Raw genomic sequence first — 26,528 nt, 5'->3', positions numbered from 1 at the left:
CTGAATAGAATGGGCTTGGAACCTCTAACCCTGGCAATTTGACTGGTAAACTCATGTGTACACTCGCAATGGCTGCCTGGTATTGTGATGCAATAATTTCCATTATTGGTCATGTAGAATGTTCATTCAAATGATGTTAACTGATGTGTCTCATGCAATGGAATGTATTTTTTGTAATGTCAGTTGAGTTGAATCAACAAATCACAGCACATATTGATGGGTACACATTCAGTTTTTACTTCCTGCTTTGCTCCTAGGTCAAAAATATACAGGTTAAGACAACATCGTCACAAATTTGGGACCAGCACCGTTTCTAACTACCAGCACTGTGGTCCAATTGTTGCAGAGACTTATGGGATATTAGAATCTCGTTGTCTTAACCTTTGTCATCTTCAACCTAGCTTTGCTCCTATGGGTACACTTGCAATAGCCGCAAGTCCACCCATTATGCAATCATTGACTTGAAATGGGGACGCATGTTCTATTAATTATATTTCTCTGGCAGAACATGCAGTCAGGAGAGGAGGATAGGAGAAAATGTGCGTAAAAAAACCCGAAATATTATTTTTGTTGCTATTCGAACGGTTATTACAGAGACCGTGGCCATTTTGCTGGTCAATTACCATCATCCAAAATTCCATGTCCGTCACAGCCCTAATGTCATATAGTACCTGTGTGTTTGAGACAGGCCCAGTATGGCTTGTGAGTGGATCTGACACACTGAATAGACTCCAGAGCACTGCAGGGGCAGATAGAAAGAGAGAGATACAATGCAATGCTGTAACGGTACATTACATTTTACATTTACGTCATTTAGCAGACGCTCTTATCCAGAGCGACTTACAGTTAGTGAGTGCATACATTATTTTTAATATTTTTTATTTTTCATACCCCCACGGGAATCGAACCCACAACCCTGGCGTTGCAAACGCCATGCTCTACCAACCGAGCTACATCCCTGCCGGCCATTCCCTCCCCTACCCTGGACGACGCTGGGCCAATTGTGCGCCGCCCCATGGGTCTCCCGGTCACGGCCGGCTACGACAGAGCCTGGATTCGAACCAGGATCTCTAGTGGCACAGCTAGCACTGCGATGCGGTACAAGCTACATAATGTTTTATATTTACATTTTTGTCATTTAGCAGACACTCTTCTCCAGAGCGATTTACAGTCTAGCATTCTACTTATAAGTGCTACTTATGTTATAGCAGATTTAAAGTTTATGAAATGCCTTTATTGAGAAACTAGCCAACCTCTCACACGGGCCGTTCAGTTCTGATGTTTGGTGGGCAGGATCTCCAAGTAAGGTCTGGACGGTCTGGTACACTGATTGGGCTAGTGAGGTCAAGTTGTACCCTCCCTAAAACAGTTTTAGAGTGTAAAGAGGAGTTAAGAACAGTAGCAGTTAGAAACAGTTCCTGTTATGTTCATGTGAGTCAATTCCTAAGAGAGTGACACTTAAATATCACTGTTAGTCTATGAGTGACAGTCACCTCCAGGACTGCACACAGTTTCCCCCCCCAGCCAGGGACATCAGGAGGTGGGTCTGGTGGGCAAAGATGTCTGGTGGGCACACTGGGACAAAACCTGAAAGACAGATTCATTATAATAAAATTACAATACGCTCTACACTCGATTGGTTATTCATAGAAAGGTAAAATGCCTTACCTCTGGGTCTCAAATGGCAGTCAAAGTCAGAACAAACAAATACCAAATCTTGGCTGAACTGGAACAAAGAGCATTCCTTTAATTCAGTCATCATTTGAGATTGAAATGTAGAGACTGGTCATGAGACATGTTTTGTGAGTGCTGCAGATGCAGGAGAATGCCTCACCTCATATGCAACAGGCAGGAGAACATGGAAGACAGAAAGGTAATCACTGTTCTCCATCCCCACCTGTAACCAGTCAAGAGATCAAATGAGAACTGAAGGCATAATGCTACTGAGGAAGAAACAAGGGCTTCTTAGAATTGAAATGACTTCTAGAATTCTACTCCTATGGTATTGACCTTGTTCCAAGGTACGTTGATGTTGAAGCCAGCGCCCTTCTCTTTGCCCACACTGTCATAGTCTGACTCCCTCAGGTTGGGCCAGAAGCCTTGGTGCTCATAGCAGTGACAGGAGAAGTAGAGCACAAAAGGAGACAAAGAGGGGTGTCAGTCAGGATGGATTACTATCCAAAAGGTCCAGTTAGAATCAAGAAAAAAGACACCTTGGGTCATCCTCGGAAGAGAACTGTACCCCCTGTCCATGATGCACGTCCCAGTCCACTATCAACACCCTGGGCAAAACAAACAGCAGCTCACCCCAAATTCTGCCAACACATTATGTTCCCTGTCCCTTCATAATATAAACCCACCTGACCAGAGCCATACCGTTCCTCACTTTCCCAGTCATCACACTGTCCACCAGCTGGAGAGTGGCCCCAATGGTCAGCTTGGCACAGTGGTAGATGTTCTTCAGTTGACCAAGCAGAGCATGGGTTTCACACTGTAGCTAGCCAGCTAATCTCTGCTTCAGAGTCAAGTCCTGTCCTTTTTTATCTTGTTTTTTTTTACCCTGACTGCACTACACATTTCTCAATTGTGACAACAAAGGTAATGATTGATAGTCCATTTCATCTCACCGGGTGGAAGTAGACGTCTCCATACTGCAGAGTGCATAGATGAACATAATACGCAATAAGGATGGAGACTTCCATAGGAGTTTGTGGCAGGTCATCTGCTCATAAATCAAAGCAGTTCCGGATATCTTTCAACAAAGTAATCGAGACTTCAATGGCAGAAGGACGGGAACACAACTTTAAAGCAAAGTTGAGGGACTGTTGATAGCTATACCTGTACTTTGTAGAACACGCTGCCGAGCAATACAACTTTATATTGGATTTAGAGGAACACATTTATCGGTATCTATAGCAAAGGGCGCAGACATGTTTGTGGCACGTGCCCACAGGACAGTTTTGATTGGTTTTCATATCAAGGAACGTTCACATTTACAATTATGTTAAGTAATAATTTGAATTATAAATTATGTGATGTACAGATGTTGAGCTAAATAAAATAAAAACTTCTCTCCCTTGTGGTATGAGTTGGTATAATAGCGTACTTAGGCCTTGTGAAAACAAAATATGGTGGTCACTCACAAGATTACACCAGTCCTGCTAGAAAATTATGTGCCAGTGTGATTGTCTTCCATATCCCCTAACACGGATTCAAATATATAAAGAACTCTGAAGTGCTCCGTTATCCAGATTTGTTTTCAGAGCATGACATAACAGAAACTTAAGTAAAACAGCATGAGATCTCCTCAGTATACCAGGGTAAATGGCTGGTGACTGGATCAAGTCAAACACATTAGATTGTAGCCATGGCACTGATGGCAGGCGATGACTACAGTAACTACAGCCAGCTGGCAAGAGCCACCCTGCCAGATTGTCAGCTCCACAGCACCTGCCATGACCAGCAGCAACAGGGGCACGGTCTCAGTGCCGACTGGAACCCAAAACAAAACACTGATCTGTCATTGCCAGGATGCATCTTTACTGCCTCCAACCTGAAATAAGTGTCCCCAAATCCCCATATGCACTGAGCAACAACACAGTACTATAAATGTCAATTGAATAGAAGTGTTTTGGTCAAGCAACATTGGTTTTATGACGGTAGATGCTGCAGAAAAGCCCCCCATTGTTTTGATGATGGAACTGTAATTCATAGGGTTGATCTTCTTGGGCTGAATAGTTACTACAGACAACATGATACCCTGAAAGTGGCACAGGCTGGAACAGAAAGCTGTATCGCAAATGTCTGATACAAGACCATGTATGATACAAACCATCACCAACAACCTTCTCACTCAGCATTTTAATTATTGCGCTGTAAAATAACCTGTTTCCAATAAAAACTAAACATTCTTGTTAAAAAAAAGCAAACGGTAATTCTATACAATCAGGGTCAGTTCATTATAGTACTGTGGGAAATCGCAGGGGCGTCAAGTTTTTTTTTCTTCTTTAGGCACGTGAGTGACCGAGTCGAGGTGGTGGCCCTTAAGAGGAAATCTTTCTACCAGAGTCCCTCAGAGTAGATATCACGATTGATTGCCTGAATTGATGTGATAATAGAACATTAAGTTTATAACAGTAATGTGCAACACTTCTTTTTAATTTGTATTACCCTTTAAACTAGTACTAGTTTGATTGTTGTAACCATCAATTGTCCCATTAACAATCACCCATATTAGCACATTTATTTCATTTCTCTAGTATAGACTACCATTGTCGTAATGAATGAGATCAGCAAAATGCCTGCAATAAATGGTCCTATCGGTCATTTTAGGTTTATCCTTCCAGTCCTACCTCAGAACACCACCATGGGTTACTCAGAGACTCCTAGATGTCGCCAGTAAGTGCTTAGGCAGCATGTCACTCATTTCAAAATCATATCTCTGAATTCCTCCAGTGCAGGAACGCTTTAAAACACAGTAAAACCCTCCTGATAAAAAAAAATGAAGAAAATAATCAAGTAGTAACAGATGTTGCTCTTGGTCGTGTGGTTGGCTGTGATGATTTCCATCATCCACACACCTTGAGAGGAATGACCTATGGCCAAAACACTCCCATACCCACAGTATACAGTTACTCTCACATACAGTATGGACTGGAAGCAGGCTGGACTGCAGCCTGTAAAAGCAGTGCAGTAGTCTAGGCCTATATGCAGTTCAATGGCCTATTCAGGATGAAGTAACAATACAGAACGTTCAGATAGAAATGTATCGTGTAGACCAGATATTGTCAGATTGAATAGGGGAATCATGTCAGCTCTATTCATTCAATTTCTATCTGCAACGTTCAGAACATTTGATGTCGCTGAATACAGCCCAGTTCATTTCGTGTTGTGTTAGTTGAGCCAGGTGGTGTTGAGCTGGGTCTGGTTCTTGATGCTGGTGTCCATCTTGAGCACCTCTCTGATGGCCATGGTGGCGTAGGTGGAGGGAGGCAGAGAGAACTCCATCCTCAAAGCCCTGTACTTCCCCTCTGGATGTGGGAGGAAGAGAAGAGACGAGGGATGATGAAATAAAAAAAAGGAGTGAGAAAGGCAGAAACATCACCAGAAAAAGAATTTTTCTCTATCAATTGAATGGGCTGCACATACAAGCCCAATGGAGGAGGAACACAGAGTGATCAACGTGCAGCAACATGATGAAACTAGAACAGACCTTTGTTGAAGACCGGAGGAGGTTGGTCCTCTAGTTTCTCTACATCAGTGTGAACCAGAGAGATACGAGGGTCGTCATAGTTAATCACCTCCCTACAGAAAGAGACGATACAAGAAATTCAACTCAAGATTGTAGATGAAGAAATTGAGGACATATTATCAAATAATTTATTTAAAGTGCATTTAACAAAAGCCTCAATAATTATTTGGTGGGTGCTTATATTTGTCCAGTTTCACACATGTACAAGTGTGTATTATTTGCATGTGTGAAGTGGAAATGTGTTTTTTTGCATATCCCAACTGCCCCTGAGACACCCTCTGAGAGTGAGGTCACGGCAAGTGTCTGCCATTATCAACGGCGACCGAGGAGCAATTAGGGTTAAGTGCCTTGCTCAAGGCTCAGGGATTCAAACAAGCAACCTTTCGGTTACTGGCCCAACGCGCTAACCGCTAAGCTACCTGCCTCCCTAATAAATAAATAAATAAATAAATAAATAAATATATATTGTGGGGATCTATTTTCTTATAACTAGATGTGATGCCTAGCTTAGAAAGAATACATTCATATGATTAAACATAATAGGTTTGTGCTGTACTGATATAGACTGTTTAACATAACAAGCTGTGGTTAATGTGAGGAACCATTAGGGGGTAGGCCGAGACAGACTTGTGATTCTCACATACACAAACACAGCCTCTTTGTTAGAACGCTCAAGGACATGTGTACTGCAAAAGTGCTGACTCCCTGGACAAGTTGCAAAAGAACTGACACCTGGCAACAGTGAAGCGCCAAGGGACTGGGACCAGCCTGTGCGCCAACGATAGGCTGAGTAAGTCTAAACCACGCTCAGTCTCTACTCTGATAGGCCAGCAGGGAGCGGGAACTATCTCTGTCAGAGTATTTAAAGATGAACTTATAACAATGGACCAGTTCTCTGTCTGCCCTGCGTGGTATTTCAGTGAGCCCGTATACGAACTCTCATACTTACCATTTAAATATTTGCATTAATAAAATACTAGTCTATTTTAGAAGACGTGTATTGACCTCTTTCTGTTCCTATACCAGATTTGAATTGACACAACTTATCTCATATATATATATACACACATATATACATATATACACACACACACACACACACACACACACAGTACCAGTCAAAAGTTTCACACCTACACATTCAAGGTTTTTTATTTGTACTATTTTTTTTACATTGTAGAATAATAGTGAAGACATCAAAACTATGAAATAACACATATGGAATCATGTAGTAACAAAAAAAGTGTTAAACAAATCAAAATATATTATATATATTTGAGTTTCTTCAAATAGCCACCCTTTGCCTTGATGACATCTTTGCATTCTCTCAACCAGCTTCACCTGGAATGCTTTTCCAACAGTCTTGAAGGAGTTCCCACATATGCTTAGCACTTGTTGGCTGCTTTTCCTTCACTCTGCCGTCCGACTCATCCACAACCATCTCAATTGGGTTGAGATCGGGGGATTGTGGAGGCCAGGTCACCTACAGCACCCGATGTCACAGGAAGGCCAAAAAGATAATCAAGGACATCAACCACCCTAGCCACTGCTTGTTCACCCCGCTATCATCCAGAAGGCGAGGTCAGTACAGGTGCATCAAAGCTGGGACCGAGAGAATGAAAAACAGCTTCTATCTCAAGGCCATCAGACTGTTAAATAGCCATCACTAGCACTTTAGAGGCTGCTGCTGCCTATTGAAATCACTGGCCACTTTAAGAAATTGAACACTAGTCACTTTAATAATGTTTACATATCTTGTATTACTCATCTCATATGTATATACTGTTTTCTATTCTATAGTATCTTAGTCCATGCCGCTCTGTCATTGCTTGTCCATATATGTATATATTCTTAAATTCCATTATTTACTTAGATTTGTGTGTATTGGGTATATGTTGTGAAATTGTTAGATATTACTGCACTGTCAGAGCTAGAAGCACAAGCATTTCGCTAAACCCGCAATAACATCTGCTAAAACACGTGTATGTGACAAACACAATTTTATTTGATGCAGCACTCCATCACTCTCCATCTTGGTAAAATAGCCCTTACAGTCGGGAGGTGTGTTGGGTCATTGTCCTGTTGAAAAACAAATGATAGTCACACTAAACCCAAACCAGATGGGATGGCGTATCGAATGCTGTGGTAGCCATGCTGGTTAAGTGTGCCCTGAATTCTAAATAAATCACAGACAGTGTCACCAGCAAAGCACCCCCACACATAACACCTCCTCCCCCATGCTTTACGGTGGGAACTAAACATGCGGAGATCATCCGTTCACACACACCGCATCTCACAAAGACACGGCGGTTGGAACCAAAAATCTCAAATTTGGACTCCAGACCAAAGGACACATTTCCACCGGTCTAATGTCCATTGCTCGTGTTTCTTGGCCCAAGCAGGTCTCTTCTTCTTATTAGTGTCCTTTAGTAGTGGTTTCTTTGCAGGAATTCGACCACGGAGGCCTGATTCACACAGTCCCCTCTGAACAGTGGATGTTGAGATGTGTCTGTTACTTGAACTCTGTGAAGCATTTATTTGGGCTGCAATTTCTGAGGCTGGTAAGTCTAATGAACGTATCCTCTGCAGCAGAGTTAACTCTGGGTCTTCCATTCCTGTTGTGGTCCTCATGAGAGCCAGTTTCATCATAGCGCTTGATGGGTTTTGCGACTGCACTTGAAGAAACTTTCTTGAAAGTTCTTGAAATGTTCTGTATTGACTGACCTTCATGTCTTAAAGTAATGATGGACTGTCATTTCTCTTTGCTTATTTGAGCTGTTCTTGCCATAATATGGACTTGGTCTTTTACCAAATAGGGCTATCTTCTGTATACCCCCCATACCTTGTCACAACACAACTGATTGGCTCAAAAGCATTAAGGAAAGAAATTCCACAAATTAACTTTTAAGAAGGCACACCTGTTAATTGAAATGCATTCCAGGTGACTACCTCATGAAGCTGGTTGAGAGAATGCCAAGAGTGTGCAAAGCTGTCATCAAGGCAAAGGGTGGCTATTTGAAGAATCTCAGATAAAATATATTTTGATTTGTTTAACACTTTTTTGGATACTACATGATTCCATATGTGTTATTTCATAGTTTTGATGTCTTCGCTATTATTTTCCAATGTAAAAAATAGTAAAAATAAAGAAAAACCCTTGAATGAGTAGGTGTGTCCACATGTTTTGACTGGTAGTGTGTGTGTGTGTATATATATATATAAATATAAAACACACACGTGCAATCACATTCTCATGCACAATGGAGAATTTTTTTAAATAATCCTCAGCTCCTTTTCATGTCTTTGGAATGTGTAACGACACCTTCCATAATACTATTAGATAGCTCTTTAATAGTTAGCTATAACTGAAAATTGTTATATTACTTGATACCTAGGTGATAGTGAGTGTTACTGACCAGCTGACGTCACTTGGTTTGATGAGGATACGTCGGTAGGCTCCGGCCAGAGAGTAGTCCCTCACCCTGTGTCTCATGTTGTCAATGTCCAGGTTATCTGCACTCAGCATCTCCCCATAGCCCTTCCCCACTGTTACAGAACAGGATGAAAATACAATAAAATCTGAAACACCCACACACCTCACCCACAGACCTCCTCCCACATATCTGAATAGAATAGTATCCTCCAGAGTTATAGTAGTCCAGTGATTGAAATTCTTCCTCTCCTCTGCTTCTAACCCCACAGACAACAGGCATCAGAACAGCAGTTGTGTGGGGACTTTGCCCTGACATGGTGGAAGGATGCAGGGCTCTCTTACCGTGGTGAGTGGGGTAAATGACATCAAACCCTGGTAGGGGCATCACCACGTCCTGAATAGAGTGGGTCTCTGCCTCGGCTGCAGACAGCACGAATGCAGTGCCTGGAGATAGAGGGTGAATAGGAGGATGTGTACATTAGTTGGTTTGAGCCCCAACATAGAATAAGCACATTAACTCAGTCCAGCCTAGCAGGAGGTCTAAAGCCCTCTGTTAGACATGGATTATCACAAATTAGAGCCATCTGTGAGACAGGCACTCTGGGCTGTGTGCTCAATCTCTACAGAAGATTTAACAAAGGATTTAAAACTCAGGAGTTGTCCCCAAATACACCCACAAAGGCACACTAGACATAAACAGATAGGACCCACCTCCTCTGAGCACGAGGTCTCCCTCCACAGCCTTCAGTCCGAAGGCCTCAATGCGTCTGCTGACCATGGTGTTCCACATAAAGCTCTGGTAGCTGTGGATGTACATCAGCCGGTTGTTACGAGGGATCTAGAAGAGAAGAGGAGGGCCAACACAGGGAGTTAACCCACCATAAGTCAACCTGACGAGAACAGACTGAATGAATCTAACAAATCAACATTTGTTTCTCACCTTTAACAACATACAGTAAATTGGAACCACATAGGGATAAATAAATAATGTACATGTTTGGAAAGTGTACGCGAGTCACCCATTACGTCCTGATCAGTCATAACAGTGCATTTGCCAGTTAGTTTGTAAGCGTAAAAGCTGGCTCAGCTCACCATGGCGAATGCAGTGATGATGTTCTTCTTGCCGTACATGGAGAGGCCACGGAGCAGCTGTCCCTCCACACAGCGTTTCACAGGCAGCTTCTTCAGCGCTGCCTCTGGGTCCTGGGACTGGGCCCACTCCTCACGACACTTCACCAGGTAACCTTTCTCCGCTGCAGAGAGAAAGGTCATGGCAAATCAAGTCAAACACATGATCTTGCAATGATGCTTTGGCCATCTGGTAGCTGACATTACACACAAAAAGCATTCAAAACCGAGTCAAAGGAAGGAGAGTGGTGACTGTTTTACCTCCAGGGCGAGGCTTCAGGATCAGATCTATCACTTCATTCCAGTTGTCTTGCAGGATGGCCCTGGTCCAGACACAGAGGGACACAACAACAGTCAAATCACCCATCCCCTGCCTACCCCATAACCGTGGGCCAGTTACACTATGTACCGAGTGGTCATGTTCTTGCCTGCTGACCCCATACCCTATAGTATGTATGTCACTGGAGGCTGCTGAAGGGGGGACTGCTCATAATAATAGCTGGAATGGAGTGAATGGAATGGTATTGTGTTCGATAATATTCTACATATTTAGTTCGAGCCATTACTATGAGCCCGTCCTCCCCAATTAAGGTGCCACCGGCCGCCGGTAATATATGTGTGTCTATGTCCTTACTTGCCAACCTGGTGTGTGGGCACGGCGGTGGTGCCAAAGCGCTGCATGCCGTAGTAGTTGATGAAGCCTGTGTCTCTGAGGGAGGTCATGGCCTGCTGGACTTGCTCATCTGTCCCGGTGATGTTCCTGTGAGAGGCAACCAGCCAGGAACAAATAGCAACACAGAGCTGATTAAAATGTGTTGCTATTTGAATTGTGAATTGAATAACAGGGATTGGAGAGTAGTTCGAGTTACAAAGAATACGTTATAGCAAAGAGATTACAGACATATCACACGCAGCTAGTATCCACTGACCTGATGACCACAGTGAAGTGATTGCCCTGTAGTTCCCCCAGTTTCAGAGGGTGTTTCTTGTAGCAGAAGTTTCCCAGCTTGAAGTTATTGAGACACTTGTTGAGGTGAGACAGTCTTTCTGCTGTGACCCTGAAGGGACAGGCAACAAAGGTCCAGTGCAGTCAAAAACTTGATTTTCCTCTGTTTTATATACATTTCCACACTAGGACGTTGGGATAATACTGTGAAATTGTGAATATTATGATAATGCTTTTTTAGTGTAAGAGGTGTTTCTAAAGAGCACCTGAAATTTCTGCTTGTTTTGCATGGGTGGAGTTTTGGCCTGCCTGGTGACATCACCAGGCGGTATAAGTTAATAGACCAATAACAGAGTTTTCAGGTTAAATATCCCTCCAATTAAGCCACTCACTCAGACCACTCCCAGACAGTCCAAGCAAAATTCTTGCTTGAGAAATTGCTCTTTGCTAAGAAGCAATTTTTTGTAATAAATAATTAAAAACATTTTAATTGAAAACAATCACAGTAAAGGGCTCTCCACAGTGATTTCACAGTCTACACAAACGGAGCTACAGAGCTATGTTTGCGTCAGGTTCCAAAAATCCAGCCGCACATAAGTACGTAGAACTACGTAGAGCTACGCAAACAAACCTCAGTCGGATCTGTTGCAGATCCATTGCGTAGAGCCCTTAAGGTACTAACAGTGCATTCGGAAAGTATTCAGACCCCTTGACCTTTTCCACATTTGGTTACGTTACAGCCTTATTCTAAAATTGATTAAATTGTTTTCCCCCCTCAATCTAAACACAATACCCCATAATGACAAAGCAAAAATAGGTTCTGACATTTTTGAAAATGTATTAAAAATAAAAAACGGAAATATCACATTTACATAAGTATTCAGACCCTTTACTCAGTACTTTGTTGACGCACCTTTGTTAGCGATTACAGACTCGAGTCTTCTTGGGTATGACGCTACAAGCTTGGCAAACCTGTATTTGGGGAGTTTCTCCCATTCTTCTCTGCAGATTTGTATTTATTATGGATCCCCATTATTCCTGGGGTCCAGCAAAATTAAGGCAGTTATACAATTTTAAAAACATTACATTCACAGATTTCACAACACACCGAGTGCCCTCAGGCCCCTACTCCACCACATATCTACAATACAAAATCCATGTGTACGTGTGTGTATAGTGCGTATGTTATTGTGTGTATGCATGTATCTGTGCCTATGTTTGTGTTGCTTCGAAGTCCCCACTGTTCCATAAGGTGTATTTTTATCTGTTTTTTTAAATCTAATTTTACTGCTTACATCAGTTACTTGATGTGGAATAGAGTTCCATGTAGTCATGGCTCTATGTTGTACTGTGCGCCTCCCATAGTCTGTTCTGGACTTGGGGACTGTGAAGAGACCTCTTGTGGCATGTCTTGTTGGGTATGCATGGGTGTCTGAGCTGTGCGCCAGTAGTTCAAACAGACAGCTCAGTGCATGCATCATGTCAATACCTCGCATAAATACAAGTAGTGACAAAGTCAATCTCTCCTCCACTTTAAGCAAGGAGAGATTGACATGCATATTTGTATGCTGTTTGTACCTACCCTGATAGGTTGACTGATAACCTGAACCAGATTGCAGGAACTGGTTACAGTTTTAAGCTTTTTTTTGAGTGGGCAGCTTGATGAAAGCCAGTCAATATTTAAAATCACCCAGAAAATATACCTCTGTTGATATCACATACATGATCAAGCATTTCACACGTTATCCAGATACTGACTGTTAGCACTTGGTGGTCTATAGCACCTTCCCACAAGAATGGGCTTTAGATCCTCTCTCAGCTTTACAGGAATGTGGTTCTGAATATAAACAGAAACACCTCCACCATTGGCATTTCTGTATTTTCTGTAAATGTAATAACATTGTATTGCTACCACTGTATCAAACGGTATTATATAAAGTGAGTTTCAGAGATAGATTATAAATGTCATCTGTTACTAGCAAATGATTGATTTCACGAACCTTGTTTCTTAAGCTACATATGTTAACTTAGGCTATTTTGAGCAGTTTTCTTTTGGGATGCTTACTTGTCATCATTGCTTTACTGGGAAGCTTAGCAAAAGTAGATATGCTTATGTTATTTATGTTAATGCAGGATGAGCTGCACACAGTGGACTTCCTACTAGGGCACACCGCCTCAGTGCTAACAGTATAAATCTGGTTCATAGGCACATGATTACTGCATACAATAATAATAATTGGTCATTTAGCAGACGCTCTTATCCAGAGCGACTTACAGGAGCAATTAGGGTTAAGTGCCTTGCTCAAGGGCACATCGACAGATTTTTCACCTAGTGGGCTCGGGGATTAGAACCAGCGACCTTTCGGTTACTGGCACAACGCTCTTACCCACTAAGCTACCTGCCTCCCTACAACAGCTGTAGGATCAGCAGAGGCATTCAGCAGAGGCATTCAGGGCAGTTAGAGGGAAATAAATTAGGTTACTTACATTGGGTCTACCAATGGCCCTGGTATAATGTACATTTGCTGAAGCATTATGACAACTCAGCTTCACAATGGTAGTGATTAACCGAGCTGGGCTTGGGTCATTGATAAGTCAGTGTCTTAACGCAGCCTTATAATGTTATGAAAGGATCCAGGAATCCAAATGATTTGGGTGGATCCCATCCTCCTTATAAAACATGTTTTGTTTCCAAAAGGTATGAAATTGTCAACAAAGTTAGCCATTGAGCAGCAATAATCACGTAGCCAGTTGTGAAGAGAAATAATCCTGCTAAAGCATTCAACGCCACCTGAGCTCAATTTCGAGTCTCATAGAGTCTCCTGAGTGGCACAGTGGTCTAAGGCACTGCATCACAGTGCTAACTGTGCCACTAGAGATCCTGGTTCGAATCCAGGCTCTGTCGCAGCCAGCCGCGACCGGGAGACTCATGGGCGGCGCACAATTCGTCCAGGGTAGGGGAGGGAATGGCCGGCAGGGATGTAGCTCAGTTGATAGAGCATGGCGTTTGCAACGCCAGGGTTGTGGGTTTGATTCCCACGGGGGGCCAGTATAAAAAAATATGTATTCACTAACTGTAAGTCGCTCTGGATAAGAGCGTCTGCTAAATGACTAAAATGTAAATGTAATAGAAAAGGGTCTGAATACTTATGAAAATACGTTATTTTTTTACATTTGCACACACACACAAAACATTTCGCTTTGTCATTATGGGGTACTGTGTGTAGATTGATGAGGGATTTAATTTATTTAATCAATTTTAGAATAAGGCTGTAACGTAACAAAATGTGGAAAAAGTCAAGGGGTCTGAATACCTTCCGAATGCACTGTATGTGTTACCCAGAAACGGCTGCATTGGACCTTTAATTAATACGTACATCATTACATGTGTTTGTCAGTTTGATGATAGTGGCAGGCCACCACACTCACTTGAGAACCGCAATCTCCTGCACAGTGATGGCTCTCTTGTCCTTGGTCCCCATGTAGGAGAACACATTAGGCCTCATCCTGGAGAAAAGAAGACGCACAAGTCAGGAGCTTAATTATCCTGTGAGAAATGCTATGAAAAAACTGTCTTCTACCTGAGGAACTTGGAGAGCACGTTGATGGCCTCCATGGTGTCCTTGTTCTCCTTGTAAAGGACAAAGTGGCAGAAGGCCCCACGGCTCTTAGGCCAGGAGTGTTTCCTGGGGGCTGTCCAGGGAGACAGAAGGAGTGAATTTTGGAGATACAGGCAGAGTATTAGATATCAAACACCTTCTGTCACCAGAGAATACATCCTCATCAGTGGTCAGGCCTTTGATAAGCTATTCAAACTACTACCTGGCTCTTTTATATTTTTAGGTGTAAGCAGCTCTGTTAAGGGCCCCAACACGTACAGCATTAACCACTTCTCTAACAACTTTTATGCCAGGAGCATCCTGCATGTCCTAAGACGCATCCTGCATGTCCAAAATGCTGCACTTGAACACTCATTCCCCATTGCTCTAAAGTCTAAAAACTAACCAACTGAGGTTCTGCTCCCTTAGCCTGAACAATAAGATAACACAGTTCATCACACCCTGAAAATAGTCATGACTATTTATTTACCATACAGACTGAAAAGAGTAACCATATTGAACAAGTGGGATAATCTGAGTGATGATGATGATTATTATTAGTGTGTCCATTTCTAACCACCATCCCTGACAACACAAGTCAGTTTGGTAAATTCCAGAAAATCCCATAAGACTGATGATGCCATGACAGACAAGGAGCTGACATTTAATCAGATGTGAGGCTACCAACATTTAATCCAACATTTACGGACTGGAGTCTCCTGAAACCTTTAACATTGCCTGTACCTCTCTATCTCTTTTTTTGAGCAGTGTGGACAATGAATTCTTACCTGCAGCTGTTTTTACCTCTGTCCACACAGAGTAGAGCAAAATGAATAGGATATAAACGATAAAAATATGTTACTAAAAGACGTCCATGGACCGTTAGGCAGACAGACCGGCAGGGGTAGAGAGGTCAGCATGCAGGTTTGGAGTGCTGTTGTGTCTAAACTTTTCTGTGCAGCAAGTCGTGTACCATGGGCATGACAGAGCAGCCATTATTTGATGACTACCGTGCTGTGCTCTTTTTGCATAAGCTACTGAATTCACAGGAAATTATTGATGTGAATAATGTCAATGTCTTAACTGATCTCAAAATAGGCCAGTCCAGGATATTCTGCTGATTTGTAGGGCCTTAAAGTTCACAGAAATCTGTATAAAGTCAAGATCCATAAGATCTCTCAGGCCACGGGGTCAGGATCTTTAGTCAGTATCATCATGCAGGTTTGTTGTGTTGATTTTGCACATGCACCTGTTCATTCATGCAGCCTGCATATTATCCCATACACTAGCCAACCCAGTAGCTAGAGGCTCAGACAGAACCACATGCAGTGAGAGACATGAGGCCAAGCTGAACAAGGGCATGCAGCACAACCCTTTTCCAACCATTCAATGATAACTTGTCCCATTCTGAAAATGTAAACTCTTTCTTGAAGCAAGAGACACAAACATGAGAGCGACTTGATTCTGTTCTATGATAGAGATTTCACCCTGCGATTGAAAGTAAACCAGAGAGAGACAACACACAAAAAGTCCATTACACCTATCTCCCATTCTCTCCTCTCTTCTGTACCTGCGAGTGCTTTCGGCCCGGCTGCGTGGTAGGCCACTATGAACTTCTTTCCCTCCCGCTCCTCTGTCTTGGTCTCCAGTCCAGGGTACAGGGTCTTGACGGCTTTGTGGACCAGGGTCCGCTTCTCTTTGGTATCATCCGCCACCTGTGTCCAACCAGAAACAACTGGTCACCTTTCAAGACAGGTGAACTATTCAAAATTATATAAATCCACTGGTCAAGGTGGATAACAAACTACTCCTAAATTCTCCGACTTAATCAATGGGTTTGGAGAAACAGTCAGTGTATTCACCTCTATGGACACATTGCCTTCTTTGTTCTTGAAGAGCTGCAGCTGCTCAAGATCTTGTTTCTGCTCCTCTGTGAAAACCTCAGACCCTGGCTGCTCTGCCACAGTGGCCTCCTTGTGCAAGACAAACACAACCTCACAGTTTAAAGATGGAATCCGCAGTTGGGGAAACAGGACTAACTGGTGTCTCCAAGTGGCCACACACCTCTCCAAAGTGTGCATGGTTCCTAAGCAATTTCAATGCACTTTTATGACTTGAAGAAGAGTCTTCAACTATAAGGTATTTTTTTAAGCTCTCCTAGCTGTGCCGTTGAGGAACTAGAGCAAGCACACTTGTAGTTGTTTTGTTTGGAACACAACCCTGCATCCCCACCATCACACAATTACTGTTGTTGTTTACACAATCCAAAAACGGTCCATTATAAATCACAATCTGGGTCAGGTGGGCATGATTTCAAAGCTTGTTCTATTGCCAACATGACTAGCTAAGTTATCAAATATGATCTTACTCAAGGCAATTCAGAGAAACAGATTTCAATTTTGGTGCAGATAGAAAGAAGTCATGAGTGCATTCAGGTGCGTGTGCGGCAGCGTATTTTCTTCACAATAAACAAACATAGGCTCATTCTGTTCAGAACAACCCAGGGTATGACAACATGTCATCTTGTAAGTGTACATCAAACATAGTAATCATAAACATTGACACTATATATGACATGAATTGTGAAGTGAGATGTGAAGTGCACATTTGGAATCACAGGTGTTTGGCTTGCTTGTATGTTACTGTACAGCCACTATGTTCCAATATAGGTGCTTATTAGCGCTCAAATCGGCTATTTCCAACACGTAAACGGGTACGAGTGTAAAGGGCTACGGAGTCCAGCTTTAACTTCAGCAATGATTATATTTCACTCTAAACGGCAAGACGAAAGATAGTTATACTGATACATTGTTAGCTCACCTCAGCCTCCTCAGGAACCGAGAGATCATCCAACCGCACTGTCTTGCCTTCTTTGTTGACCTCATGCACCACAAAGTCAGAGTACCTAAATAAAGAGTATTAGATTATCTCTCTCATAACGAAACACAAACAGCAACACATATACATCACGCCACGGTTCAGATTACACTACAAGAGGACTAGAATCAGTACTAACCTCTCCTTGAGAATCCCAGAGAAGCCCTTGTGTTCACTGACAAACTTCAGAATCCCCACATCCAGCTCTGTGAGCCCATGCTTCATCATCTCTGCAAAAGCCTCTCCAGACCCTAACCCGGCCCCTTCTCCATCCTCCTCTTCCAATGGCTCTGTCTCCTCCCCCTCTGGCTCTTCTGCCTCATCCTGGACTGGCTTGTGAGAGTGTCCTCCTCCGTTCTTCTCATCCTTCTGGACTCTGGGTCTCTTGGTGCTGTGGTCCACCTCATCCTCCGAGGCAGGGCAGGCCCTCTTCTCCCCCCCAGGGGCAGGGAGCAGCATGGGCTCTGCATCCGCCATAGGGAACAAGCTGAGGGTCAAGAGAAGATAACAGGGACATGTGAATAAATAGGTCAACATCCCCACCACTACTACTACTACTAGACACTTCTCTTACACAGTAAATATTGGGAGAGTTGTGGTGAACACTTGACTTACAGCTTGCGTAAGGAAGGCTTAAAGATAAAGTTGTGTATTTGGCAGATGCCTGGTACTCGGATGGTTGAAGTCAGTAGATGGGGTGTATGGTACCTCAAAGCAACCCTAAAATAAATGTTTTATGGACATAAGGATGTAAACAAGGCACTTTTAGTAAACAACATATGCCACAGTCTCCCAACAGTTGCTGACGGGGAAAAAAGAGACTTAAGACTTTTGAAATAGTATTTTTCAGGGCTGTCAAACGATTTGAAAAAATCATCGAGTTGAATCGCATTTATGTGTGACGCTGCATGAGGCAAATGGTGGTCACACCAGATACTGACTGGTTCTGATCCACGCTCCTACCTTTTTTTTTTCTTCTTCTCAGGTATCTGTGACTAACAGATGCATATCTGTATTCCCAGTCATCGGAAATCCATAGATTAGGGCCTAATGAGTTTGTCAATTGACTGATTTCCTTATATAAACTGTAACGCAGTAAAATATTTGAAATTGTTGCGTTCAGTTTTGTTCAGTTTAGCAGTAATATAGCCGTGATTAGCTAGTTAGTTTCAATGTAAACATGACATGATAATTATTCTGGTCGGCTATAATCAAGAAGACAGTAAGTACTCTCTGCTAGCTAGCTACAGTAGCTGTGTTTCTTCTTCCTTGCTGAAAGAGTGTAACAACAACTTTTCACCCTGTGGCTTGGATGTAACCGCATTGTTGGAACCCAGTTCCATCCAACTGGCGAATTTCAACTAAATGGCAGATGGTTAGGAACCTTGTTTCATTTCACCTCTTTCTGATGGCATCGTCAACTGGCTAGGTAGCTACTGTAGCTTGGTTGCTAGCTAGCTAACGATAGATATTAGCTCATAACAATATGCTAAATCGTAACATGACTAGCTAAAGGCGCCAACAAATTATTAGCCAGTGAAAAGCTATGCATAACTACATGAATGCAACATAAAATACTGACATAAACTAGTATTTAATTTTGAAATGTCATTTACCTGCTTGTATAGAAGTTCAGTAAAGTGCGCACAGTGAAGTACACCAGTTTTCCTACACACGTGTGTATGCTCGAATCTAGAAATAGTCAAGTCTTGAAACCCGCCCATATCAAACACTCATTGGCTGAAGGGCATGTCAATAAAAAAACTCCAGTTTCTCTAACAGTGGTGGAGCTCGTTTAGCATGGCCCGGTGTCCCGGGATGTAGCGATTTCCAAATGAACGGTCTAAAATGAACAAACTCATTGTAGGGGCTTCCTGGAGTTCGGGGCCCCCAGATAGCATATGATAGCAAAATGTGTAGAATTGCAGGAAATTCGCTTTAAAACTGCAACATTTTATTTAAGCCTGATGACAAAATGTGTAGAATAGCATTATAAAACTATATGCCTTCCTAATGAAAACTAGTTAGACAATTCTAACATACATGTATATTTTATGGAAAATATATGTATGTTTCTGGAAGATGCACCATGCTGCCTTTTTCACAACATGACCGAGCAGCGCCGATTACTGTTCGTTTTGAGAAGGTCACTCCTCCCTCACCCCTTTTGCCCGTTCCAGTCACGGGCCATAGACTGGTGCCCAGCATAATCGAATCCGCCTAATGTATCAGGATTAGGGTTACATTGGCCACACGCCACAGTGTTTCAATTTAACACTATCTTTCATTTATGAACAGCCTATGATTCAGCTTCCACATAGGGTTCAATGCCGATTCTAGCTTCTATACTTTATACTTCTGATAATCTAGTAATAAACTAGGCCTATAATAACAAAATGTAGGCTAATCACAGTTTGCCAATCCCAGGCAGGCCTATTCTCATTGGTCTTTTTGGATAAGAGCGTCTGCTAAATGACTAAAATATAAATCTAAAAAAATGAAATAGGCCTATTTGTAGGATAATTGTTGTTCTGGATCAGAGAAAGTGATATATGTGATCCAGGGTGACAAAATAACGGATTATGTTTGCCATAATATGACCCACCAGCTATGGATTTATGGGGGGTGACAACAGATAATTAAATTGCAGATACATTTTCAAACCCATTGACCTAACCAGCTAAGCCTATACTGGTCCCCGTTGAGGCCTAGTCATTCCCCAGTATTCTAAACAGCTCTCCACATTGGATGGCATCCTAAAAGATAGAAACTTTGCCAGAACCAGCATGTCAATAACGTGTCTTGCAAAAATATCAAATAGGGTGGATAATTTAGCTGGAGGCTCTCTGTTATACAGGGCTCCCCTCTCTCCTTTGCTCATGATATGCCCCAGTTAGCCTACACTCTTAGAAAAAAGGATTCCAAAAGGGTTCTTTGGCTGTCCCCATAGGATAACCCCTTTTTGGTTCCTGGTAGAACCCTTTTTGGTTCCAGTTAGAACCCTTTTGAGTTCCATGTAGAATACTCTATGGAAAGGGTTTTACATGGAACCCAAAAGGGTTCTACTTGGAACCAAAAAGGGTTCTTCAAAGGGTTCCCCTTTATGGGGACAACATAATAACTATTTTAGGTTCTAGATAGAGGCCTAATGAGCTAAAAGTGCTTTGACGTGGGGATAAATAGGAAGGCAGGCAGGGGAAATTCTTTAATGTTCAAGACATCAGAGACATTAATAAAATCGGATAGTCTAATGTTAACGAGAGAGGGACTCAGTCTTTTTGGTTTTGGTTCTTTCAATATAGGCGCTCCTTTTCGCGCTCACCTCAATTGTGACAGTTGTGCGCGGCCATGTAGCATGTAGCTCCAGTGCCTGAGCGCGCCTCCTCCTCCTAACGACAGAGGGAGTGCGCGTTCTCCAGAGAGAAGGCTGGAGACAAGAGAGCGAGAGATCCTGGCTGCTGCCGTTGAGCTGCCGCTGCTGCTGAAGGGAAGGAGGAAAACATCATGAGCTCCAGGAAAGGTATGGACATCTTTTCTATTTTTCAAATATTCCGACTACATGACAGCGTTTGTTGGTTTTGGTTAGAGGTGGTGAAATTACGCGCGTGCGTGGGTTTCCAACCTTTTTGGTAAACGATGCTTGGACCGGCCAGCTACAGCTAGAGACTGATGTGTTGTTCTTTCTCTCTGTCCCCCTCTCCGTGCTCGGACGTCGGTCCTACCTCTGCATGAATCTAATATCTTCTAGTGATGGCCATCCAGGCCCGAAAGAGAAGGCCCAAGGGGAAAAAAGACAAAGCAGCCCACGGAAAGAGGTAAGCAGGGTGGCGTTCGGAATGGAGTGGACGTGGTGCTGTGTTCGTTTGTTGTGTCTCTTGTGTCAGGTCGTGACGGCGGTTATTAGGCTTTCTATAGAACGTCAGCCAACTAGGCTGTCATTGTTGGCAGTGGCTGGTTGAGTAGCTGGTGCGAAGGCAACAAACGGGGGAGAGTCTGTTTTTGCGTACGTATGGCAAAACGCACACACAGGCAGGCAGGCATATTGCGAGGGCGATGGTGCAGGTTCTGGCACGCGAGCTCGGGCTGGCCTCTGCGGCTCAAATCCAGCTCGTCTGGGCGCTCCAACTGTGTGGTGTCGGAAGTTGCCATTGGCAACGTCCCTCGGCCCCCTTGTGTATGGATAGGTCGATGGATATCTCGTGGCTTTTTGCCCAAGGAGGATATCATTTTACATTTACATTTTAGTAATTTAGCAGATGCTCTTATCCAGAGCGACTTACAGTTAGTGAGTGCATACATTTTTCATACTGGCCCCCCGTGGGAATCGAACCCACAACTCTGGCGTTGCAAGCGCCATGCTCTACCAACTGAGCTACAGGAGGCCCCATATGAATTGCCTGCTGGATTTGTAGATCGTAGGCCTAATCAATCAGCATTGACTGACTCTCTGTCTGTGAAAACCCAGTTGGGTCTTTTTTTACGTTCATGCTGGGTTTGGTTCTAGCAGCTGGAACTTTTTGAATGTAATCCTTAGGTAATGTTCAGGAGGTGTGGCTTATTAGGGGTGTGGCTTTCAGATAGCCCTTATTGACAACCCGTGAGAGTAAATATAATTATTGTTCATCATGTTAAGTTTATATACTGCAAATAAACATTTTCCTTAAAATGTTTTGCATTTTACACATTCTTCTAGAGTATAAAGATTATTTATTACCAGAGGTGTTGACTTGAGTTACATGACTTGGACTCAAGTCTGACTCAAGTCACAAATTTGAGGACTTGAGACGACTTGATAGAAAATAAAATGACTTGACTTGGAGCTTAAAGACTAGGGACTCGACTTTGACTTGAGACTGATGACTTGAAACTATCTGGCCAGGTTTTGTAACGTTTTGTCACTCAGTCTCCGTGGATTACTCTCCATGCAGCCAGAGACAGTACTTGTAAAAAAACAGATTGGCTAGTGAAACGCACACTTAGCCCTCTGATTGGACCAGCACAGGTCAGGTAGATTCGATTATGCTGAGCAGCGGGGCACCGGGCATCGGGCGAAAGCGGAGAAGGCAGGCGTGCCCTTCTCAAATCGAATAGTAATCTGCCCAGCATGGTGCATTGTCCAGAAACATACATCTCTTTTCCATAAAATAAATGTTAGAACTAGTTTCCATTGGGAAGGCAGATAAAGCGTTTTTATCAAAAGCAATCCCTTTTGCATGGGAAAACACAGAATCCTAGAAATTACTACACGTGCTTAATTACGTCGCTGTGGGCTTTGAACGGGGCATCTGGCTCACGCCTGGGATGCAGCCCGGTTCCAAATCGAATGCAATAAACTTTCAGCCGATGCAAAACACGCCTACACGGGCGCCCAGGCAGGATTAATCGAACCCCCTCAAGGAGAAGGTTTTGTGGGGTTGTGAGTGTGAAACAATGGGAAAATTATAAACAATTCATACATATTTTAATAGGCTACATATAGTATAGCCTACCATTTGTATTTTATATTCATACCTTTGCTGGTCACAAACATAGGCCTACAGCATTGCACCAAATTCTTGTTTCAAAAACAACTAATCTGTGCTTCTGAACCAAGAAGTTGCGGGTCTTGACTGTTGACCAATGACCAGTCATCAGCATTGATGCACAAAGGCGGGCGCACATATCCAGATTAGTGACCAGAAAGCGCTTGTTTAATTTTCTCCGGTTTTGCCTGTCAAAAACAGAGTAGCCTACCTAAATTGATATTATCCATATAAAGTACAGTTTAGCAATCTGCTACAGATGCATCTTTGCCACAACAATCAGTCTGGTCTCATAGACTAGACTTAACATAGTAAACGTACATCCGGGACACTCAAATTATTATTATGTGTTACGTTTGGTATGGTTACATAAGACAGATGGTTACTTACGGCAAAAACTAAAGTAGGGTGGTTGGTCAGGGTGGGTGGGTATATAACGCGAATGTCTAGCAACCCAAAGTTTGTGAGTTCGACTCTCATTACGGACAACTTTAGCATTTTAGCTCATTAGCAACTTTTCAACTACTTACTACTTTTTAGCTACTTTGCAACTACTTAGCATGTTAGCTAACCCTTCCCCTAACCCTAACCTTAACCCTTTTAGCTAACCCTTCCACTTTAACCTAACTCCTAAACTTAACTCTAACCCTAATGCCTAGCTAACCTAGCCACCTAGCTAGAATTCGTAACATATCATAAGTTTAGCAAATTTGCAACATATTGTACATTTAGCAAATTCGTTACATATTGTAGGTTTTGCAAATTCGTAACATATCATACTAAATGGAGTGTCTCGGATTTATGTACAGAATAATATAATGCTCTGAGACCAGGTTGCAACAATAGGCTACCTGGTGATTTCATTGATAATTTACATATTTCAGATAGGCCTAGTTTGGGTGGGTTACAATTATATATACCTTAGTGGTGGGTACTGGCTATATGTCTAAAGATAGCTGTAACATCACACTACCTTCAATACTTATGGGATAAGAAGTAACTTTCTGGCAAATTAATTACGATATTTGTGAGGAAGAAAAAGGCTACAGACAGATCATGCTTTCCATCCGAACCTGCAACCTCCACTGCATACAGGTAGGCCATATGATCCTGCTTGATCTGGACTCCAGAGAAGTGACAATATGACATGATATCCCTAGTTGATATTGACTGCTAACATGAATGACTTTCAGCTCAAAATGCAGGTGTAAAACGCAGTTTATTTCGGTACCTTGTGTTTTGAAAATGCATCACCGTTTATGGCTGTAATGACAGGCTACATTTGCGCAGCGATTATGCACGTGTGTTGGCCCTTTGCGCACATGCGTGCGCAGGGGTTGGAAGCTTTGAACCACTCCTTTTTGGGGATCACGGGTCAAAAAGTTTGAAAACCACTGAGCTAGAACAGATTGCTAATTTGATTTACAGCTATAGGATCGGGTGCAGCGCAAATGTCAAATTGTAGGGAGAAAGGATTGACATAAATGAATATGCAGCTCCAAAAAAATGTGGTGATCAAGAATAAGAACCGTTTACTTTGCAAGCTCAACAGCATTGGGGCTTCAAGCAATAATTACTAGCATGGGCTTACTGGTCTTTTGGACAAAATTGCTTAAAATCGATAATTTACTTATGAAGCTTGTATTAGGAATTTATTGTAAAAATGAATTATTACATAATCTAAATGTGTTGTTGACAAAATAATTTTGAAGGGCTGTCTGGGAGCCTCAATAAATATACAAAGATTTGTAGTTGAACAAGTCATTGCATGTATAGATTTTTTTAAACTTTTGACTTGACTTGACTTGACTTGCTCTTAGAATGCACGACTTGGACTTGACTCGACCCGTTCTACTTGGGACTCGACTTGAGACTTGGACCTTGTGACTTGAGACTTGCTTGTGACTCAAATAATAGTGACTTGGTCCCACCTCTGCTTATTACATATTATAATAAGGTGGTATCTATCCCAACAAGGGAATTTTCATAGGTTTTTAGGGAAATCATATACCTCTGTAAGCCTTATTGAAGCTACAAAAATGTCAAAAATGTCAAAATGTCAATTTTTGTGATAACTATTTAACAGAACAGATGAACAGGAATTACATTTACTCTCACGGGTGGCCACGCCACGGCCCCACTAAACTACACCTCCAGTCTTCTGATCTGACCCTTTGGGTCATATCTCAATAACCCAGCACCAATAACCCAACTTGCTTTTTTTAAAGAAAACAACCCAACTAAGTGACCCAATGCCTGCAACCCAGCAGTTGGGTCAACCAAACAACCCAGCATTTTTTTTTGTGTACTAAGCTACTTCAGCTGGAACTGAGACTGAAACCCTGAGCCTTGGTTGGGGGTTGTAAATGAGATCTGACTGATGTGACAGGCTTCCTTGGCCTCATTGCAGTAATGACAGCATAGAGACGGATAAGTATACCAAATGAATAGACTAGATACTTTCACCGGCTTAAAGGCGCTATTTGTGAATCGCACTGGGGTCTGTGCCTGCTAGATGGCTATTGGTGATGTAGCCTAATAGAGTGTTTGTGTAGATGAGGCACTTCTACTAGAGTGATTTAGATCTGGTGCGAAATATGGGTATGTGAGTGCTGTCTATCGCATGGTGCGTGAGCCGGTTATGACAAAGTGCAGTAGTTGGTGTGCACATGGCGGCGCAGTGGTTCTGTAAAGTGCATTCGAATTGGTCTGGAGAGAGAGGAGCCGACTTCATGGCACGATGCTATTGGACCGAAGTCACCGGTGTAGTCACTGGCCACAATTCGGTGATGCCATACCAAGGTTCTGCCCAAAGATGTGCACTGTGGAAGGTGCTGGAATCGGTGTTGCTTCAGGATACATTCACAAAATTATTCCACACGTCACTCACAAACATGTCAAATAGAAATGGATTGAAGCACTGTTTTTTTCTTCTTAGCATTAATTGAATGATAGAAATGTATCCTGCAACAATGTATCTTGTTATCATGCTGTTATAATGGATATATGACAATGTATGTATCAATTTCAGTTGATTCAAATGGGGGTCTGTTGACATCATGTGTGGCTTCATGAGTATTGGCATTGCTCTGAAAGAGACCTTAAAAATAAACCTGTATAACCCTCTATCTTGGCCTTTGCCACCTTTTTTAAAGGTCATAGCTGTGTGTTTTGTTAAAGCTTGGCTGCTGCTGGGAACAATCTCTCTGTAGAGACATGCTTTGAGCTGGAGTGGAAACCACAACAAACAAATGCACGGCATGTTCTCAGGTGACATAGCAATACTCAGGCAACAAGTTGTCCTTCCTGTCCATACATTTTCTGTGTGTGTGCACATGAGTATATAAGCTAATAATGTGTGCCCACGTGTGTTGTTTTGTGTATGGGTAGGCCCCTCAGGAGGAGTATGTATACATGTCTGTTTATTGCTACAGACAGGAGGCTCATCTAGACCTAACTGAAACCAGAGGGGGCCAAAGCAAAGCAGTAGTACCATCGACTCAAATCACAACTCTCCTCTGTTTGCACCCCCCGGCCCCTGGAGGGTTACGCCCACCCGTCGACCCTCCCCCTGCCTATTTGGCTGACATCTGACCGGGCCACACCCTGCCAACAGAACAACACAGGGCCTGAGAGAGGAGTATCACAACAAAGCTGGGAAGAATAGAGGCTCCTTTCACTGATCCTCAGCAACAGCTACAGCGACAGAACAGAACAGGGCAAACAGACAGCAGGGGATTACACACAGACTCATATACACACACACACACAC

General features: G+C 42.7%; 2 protein-coding genes across 7 annotated transcripts in view; one reads left to right on the top strand and one right to left on the bottom strand.

Annotated features, from left to right (window-relative positions):
- Window positions 1–3,846: 3,846 nt before the first annotated feature.
- LOC121540614 (pseudouridylate synthase 7 homolog) lies at window positions 3,847–18,939 on the bottom strand. 2 transcript variants are annotated; one of them, XM_041849629.1, is made up of 17 exons: window positions 18,851–18,939; window positions 17,850–17,954; window positions 17,374–17,721; window positions 17,178–17,262; window positions 16,220–16,330; window positions 15,928–16,072; window positions 14,340–14,451; window positions 14,188–14,265; window positions 10,742–10,870; window positions 10,447–10,572; window positions 10,074–10,135; window positions 9,777–9,937; window positions 9,396–9,522; window positions 9,027–9,128; window positions 8,668–8,797; window positions 5,213–5,304; window positions 3,847–5,030 (listed from the first exon to the last, which is right to left on the bottom strand). In XM_041849629.1, exons 3-17 carry the CDS (start codon window positions 17,709–17,711, stop codon window positions 4,894–4,896), a joined length of 1,935 nt encoding a protein of 644 aa, XP_041705563.1. In that variant the 5' UTR covers window positions 17,712–17,721; window positions 17,850–17,954; window positions 18,851–18,939; the 3' UTR covers window positions 3,847–4,893. The 2 variants fall into 2 exon arrangements, with proteins under 2 accessions (XP_041705563.1, XP_041705562.1); XM_041849628.1 differs by lacking the exon at window positions 17,850–17,954.
- Window positions 18,940–20,641: 1,702 nt separating this feature from the next.
- LOC121540613 (SRSF protein kinase 2) overlaps window positions 20,642–26,528 on the top strand; it is a 125,070-nt gene continuing 119,183 nt past the window's right edge. For all 5 annotated transcript variants that reach the window (XM_041849624.2, XM_041849623.2, XM_041849626.2 and 2 more), the window contains exons 1-2: window positions 20,642–20,754; window positions 20,983–21,049. In XM_041849624.2, the coding sequence (XP_041705558.2) occupies window positions 20,739–20,754; window positions 20,983–21,049 (83 nt within the window). In that variant the 5' untranslated portion in view covers window positions 20,642–20,738. The remainder of the gene's footprint in view (window positions 20,755–20,982; window positions 21,050–26,528) is intronic.

The sequence above is a fragment of the Coregonus clupeaformis genome, chromosome 26 (assembly GCF_020615455.1).
Source record: "Coregonus clupeaformis isolate EN_2021a chromosome 26, ASM2061545v1, whole genome shotgun sequence".
Taxonomy (NCBI): Eukaryota; Metazoa; Chordata; class Actinopteri; order Salmoniformes; family Salmonidae; genus Coregonus; species Coregonus clupeaformis.
Note: the sequence above shows the minus strand (reverse complement) of the source record. Positions and strands in the feature narration are given on the sequence as shown.